At 33.5% G+C, this 22,474-nt stretch overlaps 1 protein-coding gene across 2 annotated transcripts in view; it reads left to right on the top strand.

Annotated features, from left to right (window-relative positions):
• The window catches only part of LOC140440033 (uncharacterized), a 71,335-nt gene that overhangs the window by 13,879 nt on the left and 34,982 nt on the right, over nt 1-22,474 (top strand). For both annotated transcript variants that reach the window (XM_072530275.1, XM_072530274.1), the window contains exon 2: nt 17,719-17,793. In XM_072530275.1, the coding sequence (XP_072386376.1) occupies nt 17,719-17,793 (75 nt within the window). The remainder of the gene's footprint in view (nt 1-17,718; nt 17,794-22,474) is intronic.

Raw genomic sequence — 22,474 nt, 5'->3', positions numbered from 1 at the left:
TTCTTACATCTCTGCTATTTGATCTCCTTCTCCATGGTTAGATCCCTTTTCATTTACTGGTCTACAGTTTTGTCCCCCTATTACATTGCATCTAAACTGAAACTTAAGACTGTCCAATTTTCTGTCATGCCATTGTATGGATGCATGTATACTGTGAATATGTTGCATTAGAATGTATACTGAACTTCTCTTGAGGTATATAGAAATCAAAGAGACTTAATAGTTCTATTTAAAATTATCAACAGCCTGTGCACCTGCTTCAAACTTCTCTCCAAAATATTTGTTTATTATTCTCCAATATTGCAACTAGGTATGTGCAGACTTTTTATATTCTTTTCATAGATTCAATTACTCTTATAACAGCTTTACTCCCAGAACTCTTCTATTAGCTAACTCTTCAAAGAAGCTCCAAATTTTTAATCTATCAGTTTTCCCCTTCAAAAGTCATAATTCTGATCCAACTTTGTAATACTTTCGACTTCAGCTTTTGTATTGTGTTTAGTGTTACATTATCTGCATGCATTAGATAACTTAATACCATTATACCTTGTGACTTTTTCTGAATTGATTTGTTATCTTATTTTGTGACTGTATATGTTATTTTTTTTTTGTAATCATACTATTCATATATTGTTCTTCCAAATCAGTTTATTGTATTAACTACATTTATAGCACTGTAAATAAAACTTGTAAAATGTTGTAAATAAAATGATATATTTTTAGTAGCTTTTGTTTTATTAAAATTAATTATTTTACAGAGGAAAGTGTGTTTATAAGCCAAATAAGAAAAGTTTGTAAATATAACATAAATATTAATGAACCAAAATATATACAAGTATCATCATTCTATTTGCCTTTTCGCCACATTAATAGATGTTCCACTTTTTATCTAAAGGAATTGTAGGGTATTGAATTGAAATGGGTATAACTCCTAAATTTCCTAGTTGCTGAGTAATTACCTAAAATATTTATATGTAGTTTTCAAAGAACTAATAATCTTTACTAAAACCTACTTCATCACATTCCCTACTCATGCGAAAATGCTTTACAAAAAGATCTCCCATATATTATTGGTGAATGGTTTCCTCATAAAAATTTTGATTAGGAGGCACTTGAGCTCTCTCAACATTATTTAGCTCTAATTCTTCATTTTGTGTCAACTGATCCACAACATTTCCAATTAGCTGGATATTATTTTCCTCGTCCGCAAGTTCTTCCACTAATACTCTAATTATGTCATTCCTTTCTATATTCCTATTATATGAATGTGACGTAAAGTTAAATAATATTTAAAAGTCAAGCTAAATTGGTAATCTACTGACAAACGTAAACAAAGAACAAAAATATTTAATTTTTAAAATGACAAATTATTTGACATTGACAGATAAGGTAGCGGTAGCGGAATCCAGCAGGTTTTGACTTATGACATTTGGTCCAGCGCTAACCGATGGATTCGGAAGTAGCGGAGCGGTAGCTGCTCCGTCTGCTGAACGCGCCCAATGGTAGAGCCACAGCGGAGCCACAGCTGACATGACCGCTCCTTAGTGGTAACACGTGCGTTCCACTCGTCCCACTTTTCCTTATCTATGTCCCACTTTTTGCTAACTTTCAAAAATAACAATTTACAATTCTTCTATAAGCGTCTATATTCTTTGGTTTTATTACCAATTTTGATAAGAGACAGAGGCAACACTGCATTTTTAACTGTTTACGGTGAGTGTCCTCGTTGTACTTTACCGAATCTTCTGTTCTTTGTGTTGTTGATTAAAAATGAATAAACTCAGTGCAAGAACTTTGAGAATAGTTAAATTAGTGGGAAGAAAGGAAAACAATGAAGGATCTGTATCAAGCGCGGTAAGTACGAAGTTCGTTTCTCTGTATAGTGAGATTGTGTTAATTCCGTTAATGTAAATTTTAAAGGATTTAGAACTACTTGTGGTAAATTTCATGATCTGATCCTGATCTGCTCATCGCGGCGTTGCCATGTTGTTTGTAAAATCTGTAGATTGTGCTTATTTGCGGAAGTAATTCGAGATATTTTATTTTTTGCAGCTTTGTTAGCTGTGGCGCTTCAATAAACTTCACTCCTATTGAGGATCATTGGAATACTTCAAGTTCTTACGAAAACGATTCTTCTGAAGATGAGTACACTTCTGGCAGTGAATCTGACGTAAATGTCTCATTAAAACAGAAATTAGATGAGACAACAGGAACTTTGACAAAAAAACGATCAAAAAAGGGACAAGGAAAACCCTCTAATTGGGAAACAAATAGAAGAAAGCTAGCAAGAGAGCAGGGTAAAAGTTACTACAGTATTGAAAGAATAAAAGGAAAAACATGTGGGGTACGAAAGCGAAATGAAAGAACAGTTCAAGGAAGGTGCAAATGTTTACCGAATAAAAAATCAAAGAACTTGTGCCACACAATATCAGACTGTCAGAGAGTTGAGATCTGTAAATCATTTTGGAGTAACATGACATGGAGTCAAAGAAAGGCATTGGTCAATGTTTTAGTTAACAAACATCCAGTTCAACAAAGGAGAGGAGCCAGTACAAAAAGAAGTCAAACTTTATTGTACAATTTGAAAGTTGATAACAAGTTGGTAATGGTTTGCAAACCAATGTTTTTATCAACCCTTGCCGTTGGTGAATGGTCTGTTTTAAAGTGGTTAAAGAATCAAATGACTATGAAATACCAAACCTTCTAAATACCAAAGAAAAAGTTAGACCAGCAGATGTTATAAAAAGGGATCACATTTTTTAAACAATTTGCCAAAAATGCCAGCACATTACTGTCGGCAAAATACGGAAAAACTCTTTTTAGATATAAATTATACCTCGATGAAAGAGGTGTATAGAAATTTTGAAAAGTATTGCTTCGACAAAAACTTGGATAAGGGAAGCTATATTTTGTTTGGTCCACGAAATGCAAATAGGATTATTTCGGCCAAAAAAGGACCAGTGCAATACCTGTTATTCATACAAAACATGTAAAGATATAGATGAATATACTTATGAGCAACATATTGCTGCAAAAGACAGAGCAAGGATTGAGAAGCAAACTGATAAAACCAAAGCTATCAATGGTGAAATTAATTGTTTTACAATGGATTTGCAAGCTGTGCAATTAGTTCTACTTATACCTGCTGGAGCACAATATTTTAAACAAAAGTTGGAATGTCACCAATTTACCATATTTAATTTAAAAAACTCATTAGTGGTATTTTATGTTTGGCACGAAGGGGAAGGTGGGCTAGACAGCAACATTTTCTCTTCTTGTGTTATGCACTTTTTAGAAAATGAATTGGAGAAAAACAATTTACCAGTTGTTATGTATAGTGATGGCTGTAGCGCTCAAAATAGGAATGTTACGTTATCTAACACGTTGCAACACTTTGCAAAAATGTATAACATGGAAGTTATACACAAATATCTCACTGTTGGCCATACGCAAATGGAGTGTGACTCAGTTCACGCAAACATCGAGAGAAAAAAAAAAGAATAAAGAGTTATTCGTACCAGTTGATTATGTTCAACTTATAAAGAAATCTAAAACAAGTGGAATTCCATACAAGGTGCACTACATCCAACATGATTTCTTTAAAGACTATTCTAAATTAAAATACTATTCATCTATCCGTCCAGGGGTAAAAACAGGAGATCCTTGTGTTACAGATCTAAAATGTTTAAAATATAATTCAGATGGTACGTTCTACAAATTAACATATGCCGATGAATGGAAACTTCTGCCAAGGCGAATAAATTGGGACAATGAAGAAATTCCTGATCTATATCATGCATGCTTAAAATTAACCGAACGGAAATATTTGGATTTGCAAAGTTTAAAGCAGTGTATACCTCAAGATTATCATCATTTTTATGACAATTTATTATTTCAATAATTAGTTATTATGCTTAAACATTTGGTCATGATAGATGATAATTTACATTTTTGTTTATTTTGTAAAATTTTAAGAATATTTTTGTGAAAATTTATTATTTCAATAACTAAGTAGTTGTTATACATCAACATTGGGTTCGTATAGATTATAATTTGTTAAAATCATCAGTTGTTCATTTATTAATTGTGAATTCTGAGAATTCTGATGTTTCTTATGACGTGGTAGTATTTCTAATGGAATTAGTTAGTGTTTTTAGATAAACGTAACAACCACGTAACTACGTGACCTGATATCTACTTAAAGTGCAGCAACCTCGTAATGTTCATAATTAATTATTATAGTAACACCTAAACGGTTTTTTTAAACTATCATGTTGTAATATTGTCCTTTGTGCTCTTTGTTTATTTTTTAGATAACACATACCATAATTGGTATCAATTTATTCTTGAAAACAATTTTTAGTGCATCCTGAAAATATCACTCAATTGCAATACGAGGTTGAGTCAGAAATCAGTCGAAATGTCGTACAAACTAGAAATTCGGACAAACTAGTATTTTCGTATCGAACCCAACGTAAAATTGTTAATTTGTTCAAGAAGAAAATGTCAGGTAACAATTTTATAGAGCAATCAGAAAATACATACAGAGTAATTAATCCCTTGCCCTAATTTGCCGAAAAATGAAACAGTTAATGTTTTGACACAAACAAGAATTTTTTATTTACATTTATGTGCTCGGCAACTATGGCCACTCGCACGGGGGCCAGTACAAACGACATTACAAGAGGTTTAGTAGCATTGTCATATAAAAATAATTTAGAGTTTATGATACAATAATATTTTTCTGATGATACGAATTTAACACACATAAGAAAATAAAAGAAGTTACAGTACACAAAAGAAATACACCCATAACATTAACGAATAATGAAGGTCATGCACTATCCCTAGAAGACGAAGTAATGGAGGAATGGGAAAACTACATTAAAGCATTATTTAAGGATGATCGAGGATCACTACCTAACTTAAGTGCAAATACAGGACCATCAATCTTAAACGCTGAAGTGGAAAAAGCCATACACCAAGCCAAAACCAACAAAGCCAGTGGACCAGATCAAATATACAGCGAATGGCTAAAATTACTTTCAAATGACAATATAAAAGAACTCACTGTACTTTCCAATCAAATATATGATACCAGTGAAATTCCATCGGACTGGCTAAAATCGATCTTTATTCCTCTACCTAAGAAACCAAACGTTAAGAAATGTAGCGATTGTAGACTCATTAGTTTAATGAGCCATGCCGTTAAAATACTGTTGCATATTCTTCTAAACCGAATTAACAACAAGTGCGAAGAAATAATTAGTCAAGAGCAGTTCGGGTTCTGGAGATGCCTTGGAACTAGAGAAGCACTATTTTCTATGCAAACACTCCTTCAACGATGTTGGGAGGTAAGAAAACCCGTATATATGTGCTTCATTGATTTTGAAAAGGCATTTTTAATAGCAACAACAGAGAATCAAAGCCAATCAGTATTGAACGAGGCGTAAGACAAGGCTGTATACTATCTCCCACCCTCTTTAACGTGTATTCTGAGAATCTATTTAGGGAAGCTTTAAAAGATCAAAAAGGAATTATCATAGGAGGAGAAATAATTAACAATATACGGTACGCCGACGATACTGTGATTCTAGCTGAAAACATCGACGATCTGCAGGAGCTAATCAATAGAGTTGACATGGAATGTACAAATTGGGGACTGTCGATAAATATCTATAAAACTAAATACATGGTGACCAGTAAAGTGGATATCGGCGCAACCCAACTGATATTAAACCAACAACCGCTGCAGAGAGTTCAGAGATTCAAATACCTTGGATGTTGGATTACCCAAAATCTAGATCCATCCTTCGAAATTCGATGTAGAATTGAACAGGCAAGAAACTCATTTCAAAAATTCAAGCCTCTATTATCCAATAACTCATTAAATTTGGAAATCCGTGAAAAGTTTACAAGATGTTACGTGTGGTCTGTACTTTTGTATGGATGTGAAACTTGGACTTTAAACGCCGATATCATGAATAAAATCGAGGCGTTTGAGATGTGGTTGTATCGAAGGATACTAAAAATTCCATGGACTAGCAGAACTAGAAACGAAGAAGTTCTTCGAAGAATGGGACATCAACGAACTCTATTAAATATTATTAAGAGGCGTAAACTAGAATATCTTGGACATATAATCAGAGGACCAAGATATGAGTTCCTTCGGCTAATTCTCAACGGTAAAATCGAAGGAAAGAAATGGATAGGACGGAAGAAACTCTCTTGGTTGAGTAATTTGCGGCAGTGGACAGGTTTGACAGCGGACCAATTGCTACACGTAGCGCAAGACCGAGATCAGTATAAAAATATTATAAGCATGGTAGTCGCCGACGTTCCGTAGGGATATGGCACTCTAAGAAGAATATTTTTCTGAAAAACTGAAGAACTCTGTCTATCTGGTTGGTCTTACTGCACTGCATTGATTACATTCGATAAGAATGTGTTTCACTGTTAGTTGGCACTGATATGTTTGACAGATATGCCGAACATCTGATGTCATCAGGAGACGAGAAGAGAAGACACTATTTACAGAAACTTTGAAGAGTTTGAAGGGAAAATTAGGTATGAAATGACATATATTTTTGGTGATATTATGTTGCTTAAGCTTGGCGATTATAGCTTGTCAACTAATCATGTCGAATGCCCCTTTTATGCCAATGACGGCAGCTGTTACTTGATACTTTTCATTTATTGACATGGCGATGTCACTCTGGAGAAGGACAAGATTGTCGCGAGTGGATGTGTGTCGTCGAAAGCCAGATTGTTCTTTCGGAATACCAGATAAGACGTGTATTGATAATTTTTTCAAGTATTTTACACATGGTAAACAGGTAAGAGAGATAGGCTTATAAGAATCGGGGGCAGAGCCAGGTAGCTAATTTTTTTTAATTATTGGTAATACTATTGACATTCGCCATTCATTCGGGAACTTGTGGAAAAGCCATATTTTATTATATATCTCTAGAAGTTTATATGGACATAAAGGTGACAATTTCTTTAAGAGTATGTAGGGAACGTTATCAAGGCCAGCAGCTGTGTTTTACAGGATTTGGGTGCCGATTTTAATTCGGAATAGGTTATAGGAGAGTTCAGATAATTGGTATCTTGTGAAACTGTGGATGAATAAGGAAATGGTGAAGGAAGAGAAGAGTATATAGGGTTAGATCCAGATTTGTTGCGAAATTTTTTTTCAAAATTTTCTGTCAGAATCTTGGCTATCTCTTGATTGTCAATGAAAACCATTTGATTAAAAAATAGATTGGATATTTTAAGATTATTTTTTTTTCTCTGTATTTGTCCAATTTTTTTCCAAACTTGGCTTGGGCCAGTATTTTCATTTATGGAGGAGATATATTGTCTCCATGAAGTTTTCTTACTTAATTTAATAGTGTGTCTAGATTTTGCTCTTGCTCTTTTTAGTGTAGTAATGTTCTCCTCACATTTGTTTCTACTATAAATTTTTAGAGCAGGTTTTTGCTACTGCACAGCGTCTTTGCAAGAGGAGTTCCACCATGGGACACTTTTTCGTTCAGCTGAAATGACTGTTTTCCGATGTGTGTATCAGCAGCAAGGAGAATGGAGTTTGCGAATTGGGTGACGTCCATACCAATATTATCAGTTAGAGTGAGTTTAGGTAGGAAATGGTCAGTTTCACTAATATAATTAGACCATTCAAAAATGTTTTGTCAATATTTGAGAATTTGATGTATCTGAGTTAGTTATAAAGATTGGGAAATTATTGCTATCGAGGAGATCATCAGAGGTAAGCCATGTTAATGTAGAAGCTAATTTTGGGTCGCTAAAGCTTAGATTAATATTGGAGAAGGAACCAGTAGAAATATTAAATTAAGTATGAGAACCCCTGTTTAACAGACATGTATCAGCGCAGTTAATAACAGTTTCGACAATTTTACCTCTACCATATGTGTGATTGGAACCCCACAACACATTATGTGCATTGAAATCCTCGACAAGTATGTAGGGGCTAAGTAGTTCAAATATTAGGTTTAGCAGTTCTTCCTCCTTGAAAGCGTAGTTTGGAGGAACGTATAAATTAAAGATTGTAAGTTGATTGGGACACCACCAAGTTATAGCTATGGTTTCTAATTTAGAAGAAACTAGAAGGTGTGATGAGAAAATTTCGGAAGAAGTAAAGATAGAAGTGCCACTACTGGCTCTTATGCAATTGGTCCTAATATAACCCCTCGAAGTGTTTTAAATGAGGAAGCTTGGAATTCTTTGCATTGGTTTCTTGAAGGCATATAATGCCTGTTTTAAATTGTGATGTTAAGTGTTCTCTCCAACCGAGGGAGAATCCATCGCAATTCTACTGAATTAACTTGAATATTAAAATGAGACAAAAGATGAAGTAAAAATATACAGAGAGAAGAAAAAAAGAAAAAATGCGAGGGAAAGAGATTTTTATTCATTATGTATGCTGTGATTAGATTCGACATCAGAGGGGTTATCAGGAGGAGGCACTTATATAATCTTGTAAGTCAGCGGAGGTAGGCTGTTGCTTTTTAAGACTTTTTTGAGATTCTAGTGATATGGTTTTTTTTAGTGATCTTTTCTTTGTACCTGTGTAGAGCTGCGATAAGTTTTTTTGAATACCGTCTATGTTGGAGTAATATTTTTGAGCTTCTTGTAGTGAGGTGGGACATCCAAAAGAGTTCTCAAGGAACGTAATAAGTTGAGTGGAATTGAGTGTAAAATTAGCCGGATTATCTTTGTAAACAGTTTCTATAGCGGAAATACAATTAGGTTTCATCGAGTAATCCGATTGAAGATGAGATTTGGACCTTTTTTTGGCTGGTTTGGTAGCATTGAGAATGTCGAAGGAGGAAAAGAAGTTGATGGAGCAACGATAACGGATGGAGAGAGAATGGTAGGAGTGTCAGGAGCTCTATCTGTAGAGTGTCCTCTTTTTTGTCCTACTGTTAATATGGGCTTTGAATTAGTATGACGAGGGATGGATAAATCCATAATGATAGCCGGGGTGGTTTTGTCGTTAACTGGAATGGACTCAATTTCTAAAGATGGAAGTTCTTTTGATGCAGTTAAGGAGCCCACTGAAAATGAAGAAGAGGGACGAGAATTAGCTGCAGTAAGTGTGTAGTCTGGTCCACTGAGCACAAGACTCCGCGGTATGACCCGTAAGCTTAGAAAGAAAACACTCTAGTCTGTCAGTGGATAAAAATATTCTAAAGGGTGTATTTTCATGGTTAATTAGCAGGGAATATTGCACATTGAAGTCCTCCCTGTCAGGGATCACAAATGTTATCCTACGAAAACTCATGATATGTGCATCTTGATCATCCGATGTTCTACATGTTACAAAAGTAACAGATGCTGCTAGCTGTATGCCAATATTTTTTAGGTACTGTGTTCGATTAGGGAGTACCGGTATGGAACGAATACCTATATATGTTAAGCTTTGCAGACGATCAAGTAGTGATTGCACAAGACCAAGACGACCTCAGCTACATGATGAAGAAACTACAAGAAGAATATACCAAAGCTGGCCTAGATATTAACTTCGCGAAAACAGAGTACCTATCTACAAGTGAAAAAGACATAGAAGATCTACAGATTGATGACAACGTAACAATCAAAGGAAAGGATAAATTGAAATACCTGGGGTTTATAATCACGAAAAGGGCAACAACAGAGGAAGAAATTACACAAAGATTAGGACAAACAAGAACAGCAATCCGACAACTTAACTCAGTATGGTGGGATAGACACCTAAATATGAAGACAAAAACGCAGATTTATAAAACATTAGTGCGAAGTATTATGACATATGGGGCTGAAAATTGGATCATAAACAAGAAAAACAGCAGTAAGATAGTAGCAACAGATATGGAATGCCTGCGAAGATGCTGCAGAGTAACAAGAATGGATAGGAGAAGTAATGACGAAATAAAGCAAAGAACATCAATAGAAACAGACATAATAACATATATAGAACAAAAAAGACTAAAGTGGTATGGACATGTAAGATTAACTAGCGACAGCAGATGGATAAAGAGAATAACCGCATGGAGCCCCATAGGAAGGAGGAAAAGAGGACGACCCCGAAAATCCTGGAGGAACGAAGTAGACGATGCCATGAGTAAGAGAGGCCTTAACGATGGAGAATGGAACAACAGAGAGATGGAAACGGTTGAGCGAGGGAAGGCAGTGAATACTGTAGAATCCCTAAATATATATCGATTAGTGAATTCGGGATGGAAGGACATATATTTAAAATAAGGATTCTTTTGGCTGGAGAAATAAGCCTGCGGATAGGAACGACGGTGGAATTAATTATAACTATTTTATCAATTGCTTTAATATATTCAAATAAAACAGTATTCGAAATGGAGTGAATGACAATAGCTTGTTCCCTTTTAGGAAATGAAGGGGGAGGAGGCCTAGAGACTGCGGCAACGACATATGATTTTGGGTTGGAATTGGAGTTAGTTTGTGTAGATGTAGATGGTTGAGTGCTGTTCATGATGTGTGTAGTTCTGGTTACCAAGACCGCAACACAATATGTGAGAGTACCTAATAGACCCTCTCTCAAATTGGAAAGGAATAAAAAAGGATCTCATCTAATTTCTCAGGATTTTCACTGGTTTTCTTTAATTACACCAATATAGCCACAATTAAATTAGCCTTTTGAAATATTAAACCAAATTAGATACTCGTTTCCTCATCACATTGTGATTGAAGCACTTCACTTCGTATTGTTAACTCGTCGATGAATGAATTTATCTGTTTAACACTGTTTAAATCTTTTAAATCCGCGAGGAACTTTAAAAAGCGTGTTTAAACTTTGATAGTTATTTGATTAATTAATTAATATATTAATTAATTAATAATAATAAATTAATTAATATATTAATACTGCTCGTTTTTTCTTTTGTTAGGATGCAAGCACCTTTTCTTTTCTACTACCATTTTTGTTAGATTAATCTACTTTCTCATAAATTTTAATAATGACTTTTGAAATATTTCCGACATTTTGTTGATATTGGCGTTAAAGTTCTTCAGTTAGATATGCAACATATCGAAAAAAATTAATATATATATATATATATATATATATATATATATATATATATATATATATATATATAATAAAAAACGTATCACCCCATGTTTTCCAAAAAAATTTGGGAAAAACATGTTTCGAAATAATAAAAAAATGTGATTTCTATAATTTTGTGGTTAAGCAAATATAACATTTTTCTATTGAAAAACGTAACACTCCATGTTTTCCAAAAACTTTGGGAAAACCATTTATCGAAATAATAAACAAAAATGTGATTTCTGTGATTTTTTCAAAGTAAATATAACATTTTTGTATTGAAAAACGTATCACCCCAAAAACATGTATCAAAACAATAAAAAAAATGTGATTTCTATGATTTTGTGGTCAAGCAAATGTAAAATTTTTTTCAGAAGAAGGGAATTTCCAACATAGTAATAAATTCTGACATCGATGATTTTGTTATAACATTCTTTGCGATTAGATAGACAATTCCTAATAAATTGGTATATTTAATGATTTCCACTGATGTAAATAACAGGTTTTTGTTCTAATAGAAAATATAAAAAAAAGTACTTATGATAAGAATCTGGATTTGTTGAAAAACGTAATTGCCAAAGAAGCCAAATTCAAGAAGCCATTAAAAGTGGACTATTAGCTATATAACTGGTTATTTTAGATATTAGAAGAAGTTTAAAAAAGGGTATACCATCTTATCTACTAAAATTTTTAAGAGAACAAATGCGCAAATAGTTGCACATTCTATTTGCGCATTTTTACGTTTATTTTCTTCATTCTATTCTTGTAAGGTGCATGACTTGTGTTTACTAGTAGATATATTTAATAATATATGCGATTTGTGAATCATTAATCTCCCCTCGTACTTTCCTTCCTGTTGACCTTTTATCTTTTACAATCGTTACATCGGTTCCAGTTTCTTCTTCGTTCTCTCTGTCATCATACTATGTTCTAAATATCGTATTGTTGTCTTACATCCTCTTTTTTTACTCGGTCCCACCTAGTTTTCACTACTATGGAATCTGAATGTTTCATCTCAGCTGTTCTTAGAATCCGTTTTGTGTTGTTTGTGCCAGCTGTCATTTCAATCGTGTGTTGTTTTTTATTGAAGGTTTTATAATATATTCATGTGTTGTTTTCAATCCTAAATGATTATTAATGTCTTGACTTTACTATATCAATTCTAAATATCTGAACGTTACCTGGATTATGATTTGTATCAATTCCTAGTTTGAATTTTATTGGTAACTTAAAACTGCTGCACGAAACATTTCTGCGGATGAGCGGTCAAACTATCTCCCAACGTCTTTCAGCCTCGAGTGTTGGCGTCTTCCTACTGATCTTTTGCCCTGTACTTTACCTTCCCATATGATTTGAAGTAATTCATGTCTTTCACCTCTCAACACATCACCCAAGTATTGGGTAGGTATTCATGAGTAGATAAACCAAAATATTTTTTGTTTTAATAATTAGCTTTACAATGTTTGTTACTATGTCTATAATTATCCATTTGTTTCTTTCTATAGCTATATAAAAATGTTCGTTTAGGTAGATTACTTAAAACGCCATGTTGTCATGCTGTTGAGGTTTTTTTATATCGGTCTTCAATTCAGTATCAATTTAGGTATGTCGCTCCCCAATCTATGTACCATTTTATTAGTTGTGCTTTTACCAATGTTGTTAATTGAATTATAGTATTGCATTATTTTGGCCATATCTTTAGAAACGTATGGTTTTCTGCAGATGATCGTTGAAGGAAAGATCAAAGGAAGACGAGGCATCGAACGAAAGACGTTTTCTTGACTGTGAGTGCAATGCCATCAGGGAGTCAAGCACAATTATGCGATTAGTACGAGATAGAGAAGAATTCCAGCTGATGGTCGCCAACCTACGGTGAGGGCACATAAAGAATTGAAAGATTCACAAAAACTGATGACAAATTAGAATTTAACATTAGAGATTTGAGAAGTTTTTACTTCCAGTAAGAAAACTTTAAAATACATTTTTCCTTGTACATTATGATAGCTAGAGCAATTTTCAGATGCGTAATCTACTTGAAAGTCTTATCGCCCTTTTGGTTTTTATCCTGTTTAATTGTTTAGTTGTCTCTCTCTCTCTCTCTCTCTCTCTCTCTCTCTTTTCGAGTAGGTTTTAAGTATTATTAATTGTAAAATCTTTCTTTTCTTACTTCGTGTCCGGTTTTTAGACTAAATTGATTAAACTACTAATTCTGTTTTTTAAAAATAATTCTTATATTTTTTAATACTTATTGTACTGCTTGGCTACAGATAAGAACTAAACATCATGCTGTTTATTAAGTTGTATTATGATTTTAAAAGTTTATAATCCTAGTGGCGAACACATTTCACCGTTTATTTTAATTGTGTCAATTTTAAAAACTTGCAGCAAAAAACAGCAGGTGTATGAGATTTACCACCAAATTTATATATATATATATATATATATATATATATATATATATATATATATATATATCTGGAATATATTCAATGGTTGAATATCAGAGGTTTTATCGGTCAATAATTGGCAAATAAAAGTCGTCAACTACTTTATTGATTTATTCGAATACGTTTCGCTTTTATTTTTAAAAGCATCATCAGTTCACTACAAATAAAAAAGATTTTAGAATATAAGTAAACAAACCAACAGGGTTCATACTTACAAAAACAATTTGTAGGGTTTTTTTTTTATAGATGTTATAAAAACTCTACGATAACTTAACATTAAAGATTACAAACTAAACGAGAGAAACGAAACAAAAAAATACAAGTAAAACTGTATATATATATATATATATATATATATATATATATATATATATATATAATCTAAATACTTTAATATTGCAAAGTCCTTGAACTATGTATTTTAGTATTTAAAAGGAATATTAATAATATTTTTTCTTCGTCTTTTCCTAATAGACCTTAGGTCTATTACGACGCTATGTTTATTCATACGAGTAGTATCAGAAAGATGACACAAGGATCTTGAAGTGTATCCACTTAAGATGCACTCATGTAGTTGCAGCACCTGGATTATGTATATCACTCAATTGTGGCTTGGTGAATACAACACAGCAATCTTCAATGTTTTGTGCTAAATCTGTTTTTAGGGTTACCAAGTGCTCCAGTGAAAGATAAGTCTCTTAGTAATTTTGGACCAATATTCCTATCCTTATCGCTGCTACCGTCCTCCCTTTTTTTCCTTGGTAACTTCTTGTACCTTCTTTGTAGTTTTCTAATTGTCGCCCTCATATCGATACCTCTTGGATCGTTTATTTTTTGGTCCAATCCCTTTCGTTTTTGTGGCTATAAGATAGGCGATAATGTCTCTTTCGGGTCGAAGCTTTGCTTTAACAGGTACTTTAAACTTTTTATCTCTGCGCCGCGCCGCTCATGTTCACGCTCGTTTGCTGGACCGTGCTCCATATTGCAGTCCATATTTTCCGGATAACTAAGGTTGCGTTATTGCTCTACGTTTTCTGTTGTTTCCTTTTTGTCTGGTCCATTATTGCTTACTTACCAGTCCACCGTGTCCACCTCACAGAACTAGCGATCACAACTGATCATGAAGTACCTTAACACCACAAAAAGTCTCACGGCTGCCGGAGGGAGCATTTTAATACAAATAGACGGATATTCAAGGAGTCTTTTTCAGTTGACTATAATATAATAAAATAAAAGAGCTCAGAACTTAACGAAGCAACCAAAATTGACACATGCAGAGAAATTCAAGTGTACAAAGTAATTCATCATCATCATGCAACCTCTTCTGTCCACTGCTGGACATAGGTCTCTCCCATTTTTCGCCGCTCTTCACGGATCTGTGCTTCTTGTTGCCATTTCTTGGATTTTCGTCTAATGTCGTCCATCCAGCGTGTTGGTGGTCGTCCTTTGCTGCGTTTGTCTTCTCGTGGGCGCCAGTCAGTTAGTTTTCTGGTCCATCTTGTGTCTTTCAGTCTCGCTATGTGACCTGCCCAATTCAATTTCAGCTTGGCTATACGTTCGACGACATCACTGATACCTGTTTTTTTTTCCTTAAGTCTTGATTCCTTATTTTGTCTTTTTTTGTCACGCCGATAATTGATCTGTCCATGCGCCTTTGTGCCACTCGCATTTTTAGTGCTGTTGTTTTTGTGAGCGTGAGAGTTTCTGCTCCGTATGTCATAATAGGAAGAACGCATTGGTCAAATGTCTTCCGTTTCATATCTATCGGGATGTTGCTCTTAAAGATGTCTCTTAGTGAACCATACGCCGCCCAAGTAAGTGTTACTCGTAGTTGAAATTCGCAGGTCTGGTTGTCCTTGCCTATTCTGATTTCATGACCAAGATATATGTACTTTTCTGTCAATTCTACCACTTGATTTTGGATGATTAGGTGTTCGCTGAGAACTAAATTTGTCATAAATTTGATCTTACTGATGTTAATTTTTAGACCTATTGTTGAAGATACGTTTTCTAATTCTTGTACCATTTGTTGTGCTTAACCCAGATCTTCGGTAATAAGTACTATGTCGTCGGCAAAACGCAGATGATTGAGCATTTCTCCATCTATTTTTATTCCTCTATTTTCCCACTTTAGCATTTTAAAGGCGTATTCGAGGACCGTTATAAATAATTTAGGTGAGAGAGTGTCGCCCTGCCTCACACCTCGCTTTATATGAATTTCTCTGGTGGTATCATGTAGTTTTACACGCATTGTGGCGTTTTGGTATAATGTTTGTACTAACTTTGTGTGCCGTTAATCTATTCTACTATTGTTCAGAGCAGTTATAATGCTATCTAATTCCACAGTGTCGAAGGCTTTGTGAACGTCTACGAAGATAAGTACCAGTGGTCTGTTATACTCTAGCGACTTTTCTATTAAGGTTTTTACTGTTTGTAGGTGATCGTTTGTTCCGAATTTTGAGCGAAAGTCAGCTCGTTCTCGGGGCTGGTAGAAATCTAACTTTTCTCTAGTCTTGTCGTAATTATTCGGGTAAACATTTTATAGATGTGGTTCAATAAGCTGATTGGTCTCTAGTTTTCTAGGTGCGCCTTGTCTCCTTTCTTGTGTAGTAAAATTGTTACTGCATTGTTCCATGTTTTTGGTATACAACAATCTGTTAGACAAAGGTTAAACAACATTTTTATTTGGTTGAGAAGGGCACGTCTGCCCATCTTTATAGCTTCTATTACGACTCCATCTTCCCTTGGTGCTTTGTTGTTTTTCATCTTTTTCATTGCGTCCTGAATTTCGCTTAGTGTGATCTCTGTCATGAGCTCTGAACCCTGGTTGATAATTTTGCGTGATGCGGCGGCTTCCAAGTTCTTTTGGTCTTCTCTTTGGCTTGTGTATAGTTCTTGATAGAAGTCTTTAACTATGTGTAGTAGTTCTTCTCTATTTGATGTGGGGACTCCTTCTTTGTTCTTTAGTTTGTATATTTCGCATTTTCCATTGTTTAGTCGTCTTCTCAGGACTTTCCGACTTTTATTCTCTTCTATAGTTCGCTGGATTTTTTCATTCTTAAATTTCCTTAAATCTTTCCTTATAGCTTTTGATACTTCTTTGTTTATTTTTTGCAGTTCTTCTTCGTAAATGCTTTCTTTTACTTTGATTTTTTTTCTAGTTTCCATTAGTTGCTTTGTTTCAATGGTTATTTTTTCGTCTTGGCGTCTTTTAGGGCAGCATTTTACTTGAGCCTCTCGAATAGCTTCTACGATCATCCATTCGGATGAGGAGATTGAAGACTTCTACGATGACATCTCTGCGGCACTAAAAGAAACACCAACACACTACACGATTTTATGCGGCGACTTTAACGCAAAGATCGGTCTAAAGCAGGATGAACATCAAACAGCACTAGGTAAATTTGGATCCAAAGGCATAAGCGAACGAGGATAAACACTACTAGAATTTCTATTACAACAAAATCTATACCAGATGAATAGTTTCTTCTCTAAAAAAGATCACATAAGATGGACGTGGAAAAGCCCAGATGGTAAGACAAAAACGAGATAGACTACATAATTACTGACAAAAAATATATATTCAACGATGTCACAGTCCTTAATAGCTTTACCACAGGCAGCAATCATAGAATGTTAAGAGCCAAACTAAAATTAGACTTAATAACAGAAAGATCCAAAATGATTAGGAAGAAAGCCAACCCAATATGGAACGACCCAACGAATTTAAATGAATATCAAGGCAATATCAATAAAATCCTACAACAAAATGAATGCATGAATAATGTAAATGCCCTAAACGTACAAAGTAATTAAATGAACCAAAATACTACTTTTTAAGGGTCTCGCCACGGGCACTATAGATCATGTCGACAGAATGAATCTAGAAAGAAAAAATCACATAAAACTAATACTAAAAGACGAAGAAAAAAAATATATCTACTTTCTTATGTTACTTGTATTAGAAATATTTATTTAGCTCATAAACATCTTAATTTCACTTCCGATCTTCTTCATTGCAGATTATTTTAAGTCTTAAGTATATTTAATTTACTATTTTTACTGCGAATTAACCACAATTTTAGTTTAAAATAAGTTTATTCTGACGTTTCGATTACCACTTCGGGTTATATCTATTATATAATTTCAGCGTGTTTTTAAATTACTGAATAATAATTTTTTTTACAGTGATGGTACACTGTCCTCAAAGAGGATCTGAAATAATTTCTGGAGACAAGTCACACACTTTCTGTTTAGAACAAGGTAAGTATTTTTTTCTAATTTAAACGTTAATAAAATTAAGTATCTCATTAAGATGAAGTGCCCAATACTTCTTAAAGTAAGAAAGTACTTGTTTTCTAAAGGTATACTTTTTTATAAAGGTCTAAAAGATCATCGTCATAATCAATGGCGTTACAACTGTAGGTGTTTGTCCTTACACCTTTGTCCTGATGACTTTGTTTCACGCACCAGTAATAGGTCGCTGGTTTTTTCCCTTGGGGAACAAGGTTTTTCCATAGGGAAATAGGTTCACTTTATATATATATTTCTTTGAAGGACCACCCAGAAAACTGGGAAAAATGAAGATTCGAAAAGAACGTTTGAACAAATATATTTAAACAAATACAATGTATTTTAAACGCCGATAACTTGCATATGATACACACTTGTCGGTGATACAATATTAACACGAACTTATTAATATACCGACTGGTTTAAAATAGAGTCTGACGCTCCTTCAGTGCTGGAATTTGAACTGATACTGATGTCCACTCTCTCCCCTCAATCACAAACATTCCGAAATCTCCCCCCTGACCCCTCGACGTATTAAAAGATATGTTTATTTTTCAAATACCTTTAACTTTCAAATCATTGATAAAAACTACCTGATAAGGGTATTTGTCTCAACTTGCGGAATTTTGGAATGCGTCAGAGGGTAATTTGGAAAATACTAATCCTTTCATTGTTACGATTCTATGAAGGTTTTAGAAACTTGTGTAGAAAGTTATTTAAATGCAAGATAACGGCGCTTTACAGATTATTAGTTAGTACAAAGAAATTTTATATATCTAAACTAATATACAGTATAATACAAAAATAAACTAAATAATATGATACAAAAATAGACTAAAAATATTAAGTATTGTTGTTACGTAACAACAACTCTTTTCCACCTTTTTCTAGGCCGGTGTAACGTTAAATTTTTAGGCCTGTATATTTTTACTTTAGAGTAAAATATTAATCCTAAATTTGTACTATCTGTGTTAAAATTGTATTCTCTTTATCCTATTTAAAAACAAATTGAAATCATATGAGCATTTTTGTGTTGTTAAATGTGATTGTCTTGAATTAACTAAATGTTTTGTTTACTAATTCTGGTTACTAATAAACAAAATCAACTTATACTACCGAGCTCTTCGTGGAATGCAGTAATATTTTTAAATACCACATTATAGAAATAGAATGGTTCAAAGAAGACAAGATTTATAAAAGAACTCTTTTCATATACCCTATTATGAATTAAAATAGCTAATATTATCTTTGATAAACACCATAATATGCAGGTCCTATAGTAAAGTACTAAATTATTGGAGTTTCCTCCACATTTGCAAACAAAAACAAATAAACAACGTACGTGTAGGTAAATACTAATCCCACACATAGTTTTTCCCACAGTACATTATAAATGAGAGCAGGTACACAAAATAACTCCTGCCAAAAAAAAAGATTTATAAAATTTTTCTTACAAATTTATGTGAATCCTATGTTTTTTGGCGTTAAAAAAGAATCTGAAATTAGATTTTACGTATCATCCACAGCTTTCTCACAATATAACACTGGTTTATTCTATATTAAAATAATTTGAAAAAGACAAAATACGGAACTACATAAAAATGATACATTATTAGACTAATACCTTTTATCTAATTCCAATCTCGTAATAGTATAGGTCTGTACAATCATTTCAGGAGACAATGCTTTTGTATTGTCTTTCTCCTTTTTCTGTAAAACTGCTCAAGTAGCTTTTGTTTCCAATGAAATGACCAACCAGTAATCTCCCATCATGTTAGTGTTCTAATGTCCGTGGTATCGTTTCTCCATCACCTTGATATCTTGGTGGAATCGTTCGCCTTGATCTTCACTGACATCATCCAGATTTTCAGGGCAAAAGTCAAGATGGTTATGCAAAAAGTGGATTTTGATGCTCATTATATATCACAAATCTTTAAACTTATCTAATAAATTAACTATTATAAACTGGTAGTTAGGGTCTTTCACATTACCTAAAAACTTGGTTACAACTTTTTTGAATGCAATCCAAGCTTCTTTTTCGTTAGTAGTCATCTTGGTTTCGAAGGTGGAATACCATTTTACGAATGTCTGGTTCACCAAAATACCTTCTTTCAATTTGGCTTCTGATAGATGCTGAAACTTTCCACTCAAGTACTTGAAACACTCTCCATCCTTAGACAGGGCATTGACAAACTGTTTCATCAAGCCTAACTTGATGTGTAGAGGTGGAAGGAGGATATTTTTTGGATCTACCCAAGTTTTGTACAAAATGTTCTTCTCGCCAGGTGTTAAAACATTTATTATGCGCCATTGTTTTGTGGACCAGTGTTTATCTCTTGCTTTACTGTCCCATTCACAAATAAAACCTGGAAACTTTATAAATCTCTTTTGTTGGCCAAGTAGCATGCAAACAACTTTTTAATATCCACAGATCATCCAATTGTGAGCTGAATAGATGATTTTCTGTAGAATTTTGTCATTTTCATGTCTCTTTCATATGGACTCAATGAGCCAAAAATCCTTCAATCATCCTTATTATACTCAATAACAAACTCATTCATTAGACCACCAATACCATGACAGTATACCAAATCCCCTTTCTGTCTAAAAAACTGAGAAAACTGTTGATCTATGTACCTGTACTTGTAGATAGATGTACCAGGCGACAACAAATTCTTTTCTTTTAATCCTGAGGCAAGCAATTCTGATTTTTCCTTTGTTAAACCCAAATCTCTCACTAAGTCATCTAACTCAGCTTGTGTAAACAACTGTGGTTGTAAATTTTTTGAAGGACACTGAAATTCACCATCACTTCCTGGACCGCTTTCGCCAGATTCTGATTCACTAGTATTTAAAATGTCATCAATACCTAAAGGAGGCTCAAGGACTGGCTGCTCAGGTCCATGCTCTACCGGACGGATAGCAGACGGGAGGTTAGGATAAACAATCACTTTCTTATTTTTGGAGTTATATCCAAAAACATCGACAGTACAAGCAATAACAATCATTTGAATGATTTTTTGCTTTCTCCATACCGCAGGCACCGCAAATCTGAAAGCTTTTCTTCTTTCTTCGACCACATCCTTAAATGCTCAACACAAAACATACATTATCAGGAGCCCAACCTCTTTTTACACCAAAATATGCAAAATACACCTTTTTTTCAAAGTCAGTAATGTTTCTCTGATGTTTTTTAATAACACAATCACCAAATATGTAACAAAATGTATTTGAACAGTTTTTACAACCGCGACTAGCCATATTTAAAAGCGTATGAATCAAACACTGAAAAGTGAGGTTATGTTTATCAGAATAAAGGAACTATACAGTTGTTAATAAAGAGAAAGAAGAACAAAAGTGTTGTACAATTCATTAATAATGCTACCAACCAAGTAACATTAGATTTCTCTGCTCGTTAAACAAAATAAAATGTAATTATACAATTTTAAATGTTAAATTGTGAAAGAATGGTGAACGATATAGCATTTTTAATATGATTTTCGGACTCAGTACACTAAAATACATAAGATAGAGGTAATTTTATCAACAAAGTTTTTTCATCGTTAGTCTGTGTAATCATCAAATAGTTGTGTCTCAATGATAAAGATAGATGGAGGTGCCGTGAAGATCCAAAAAATTGTTTTCTAGTTGTTCCACTATTGGTGTTGGGAGAAACTAAACAAGCACCCATTACTTTCTTTAACGTAGATAGATCAACTTTTAAAATTTTACTCTAAAGTTCGAACTTAACGTTATAATTTTACTCTAGAGTTTGACAAAATTTAATGTTACACTGCAATATTTACTTACTGAAGTTATTGAATTTCTCAATCATCTATTAATCATGAGAAAATCAATTTGATTCATGACAATACTATTTAGACTAGGTTCTGGTGATTTCGATGTATACGTGGTCTCGGTGGTAGTTTGAAGAAAGTAGTAGTGATTTCATTTTTTCACCAGATGATCGAATTATTTATAATACTATTAAAATACTTTATGTCGAGAATATAGAGAAAGTTATAGAACAGTTCAGACTTTAGGATCAGTTTTTGTTTATATTTATAATTGTATTTTCTCTTACAACAATTTTATTTTTGTGTTTAAAGCTTATTTAGTACTCGACCGTTGGTTGGTTGGTTTAGTAAAAATTTTGAACATAAATAATTAAAGCTTAAAGCTTAAAAACGTACTTCTGAATGTGAAAGGCAATGTAAGTAATTTAATCAGTATGTATTACTTACGCAAATCCGGTCGATCTTACGTTTTTGTCGTAACAGATAATTATAAGTATAGTTTCTTTTTCCGATTATAAAGTCAACAAGGTAGTTGAACGTTGACGTAATGATATACTTTCAAAATAATTAAAGTCTTTGCTGGAGGGTATACATTTCTTATCTTCGATATTCAAGGCCAATTTTTGAACTAACTATTTCTGTGGATTTTGCATTTAAGTTGTATGTTTAGTATATACTGTTATCATTTAATCTTATTTGAATATATTTTAAATACAAAAATTTTTTATATTTAAATTTGAATTATACATATCGCCTCATTACATAAGTCCCGAACCTAACTAATAAAACAACGTAGATATTATTACACTGACTAAGGGATTCTGAAATATTCTGATTTAAAAAAAGACGGAAAG

This window comes from Diabrotica undecimpunctata, chromosome 4 (genome assembly GCF_040954645.1).
Source record: "Diabrotica undecimpunctata isolate CICGRU chromosome 4, icDiaUnde3, whole genome shotgun sequence".
In the NCBI taxonomy this organism is placed as follows: domain Eukaryota; kingdom Metazoa; phylum Arthropoda; class Insecta; order Coleoptera; family Chrysomelidae; genus Diabrotica; species Diabrotica undecimpunctata.
Note: the sequence above shows the minus strand (reverse complement) of the source record. Positions and strands in the feature narration are given on the sequence as shown.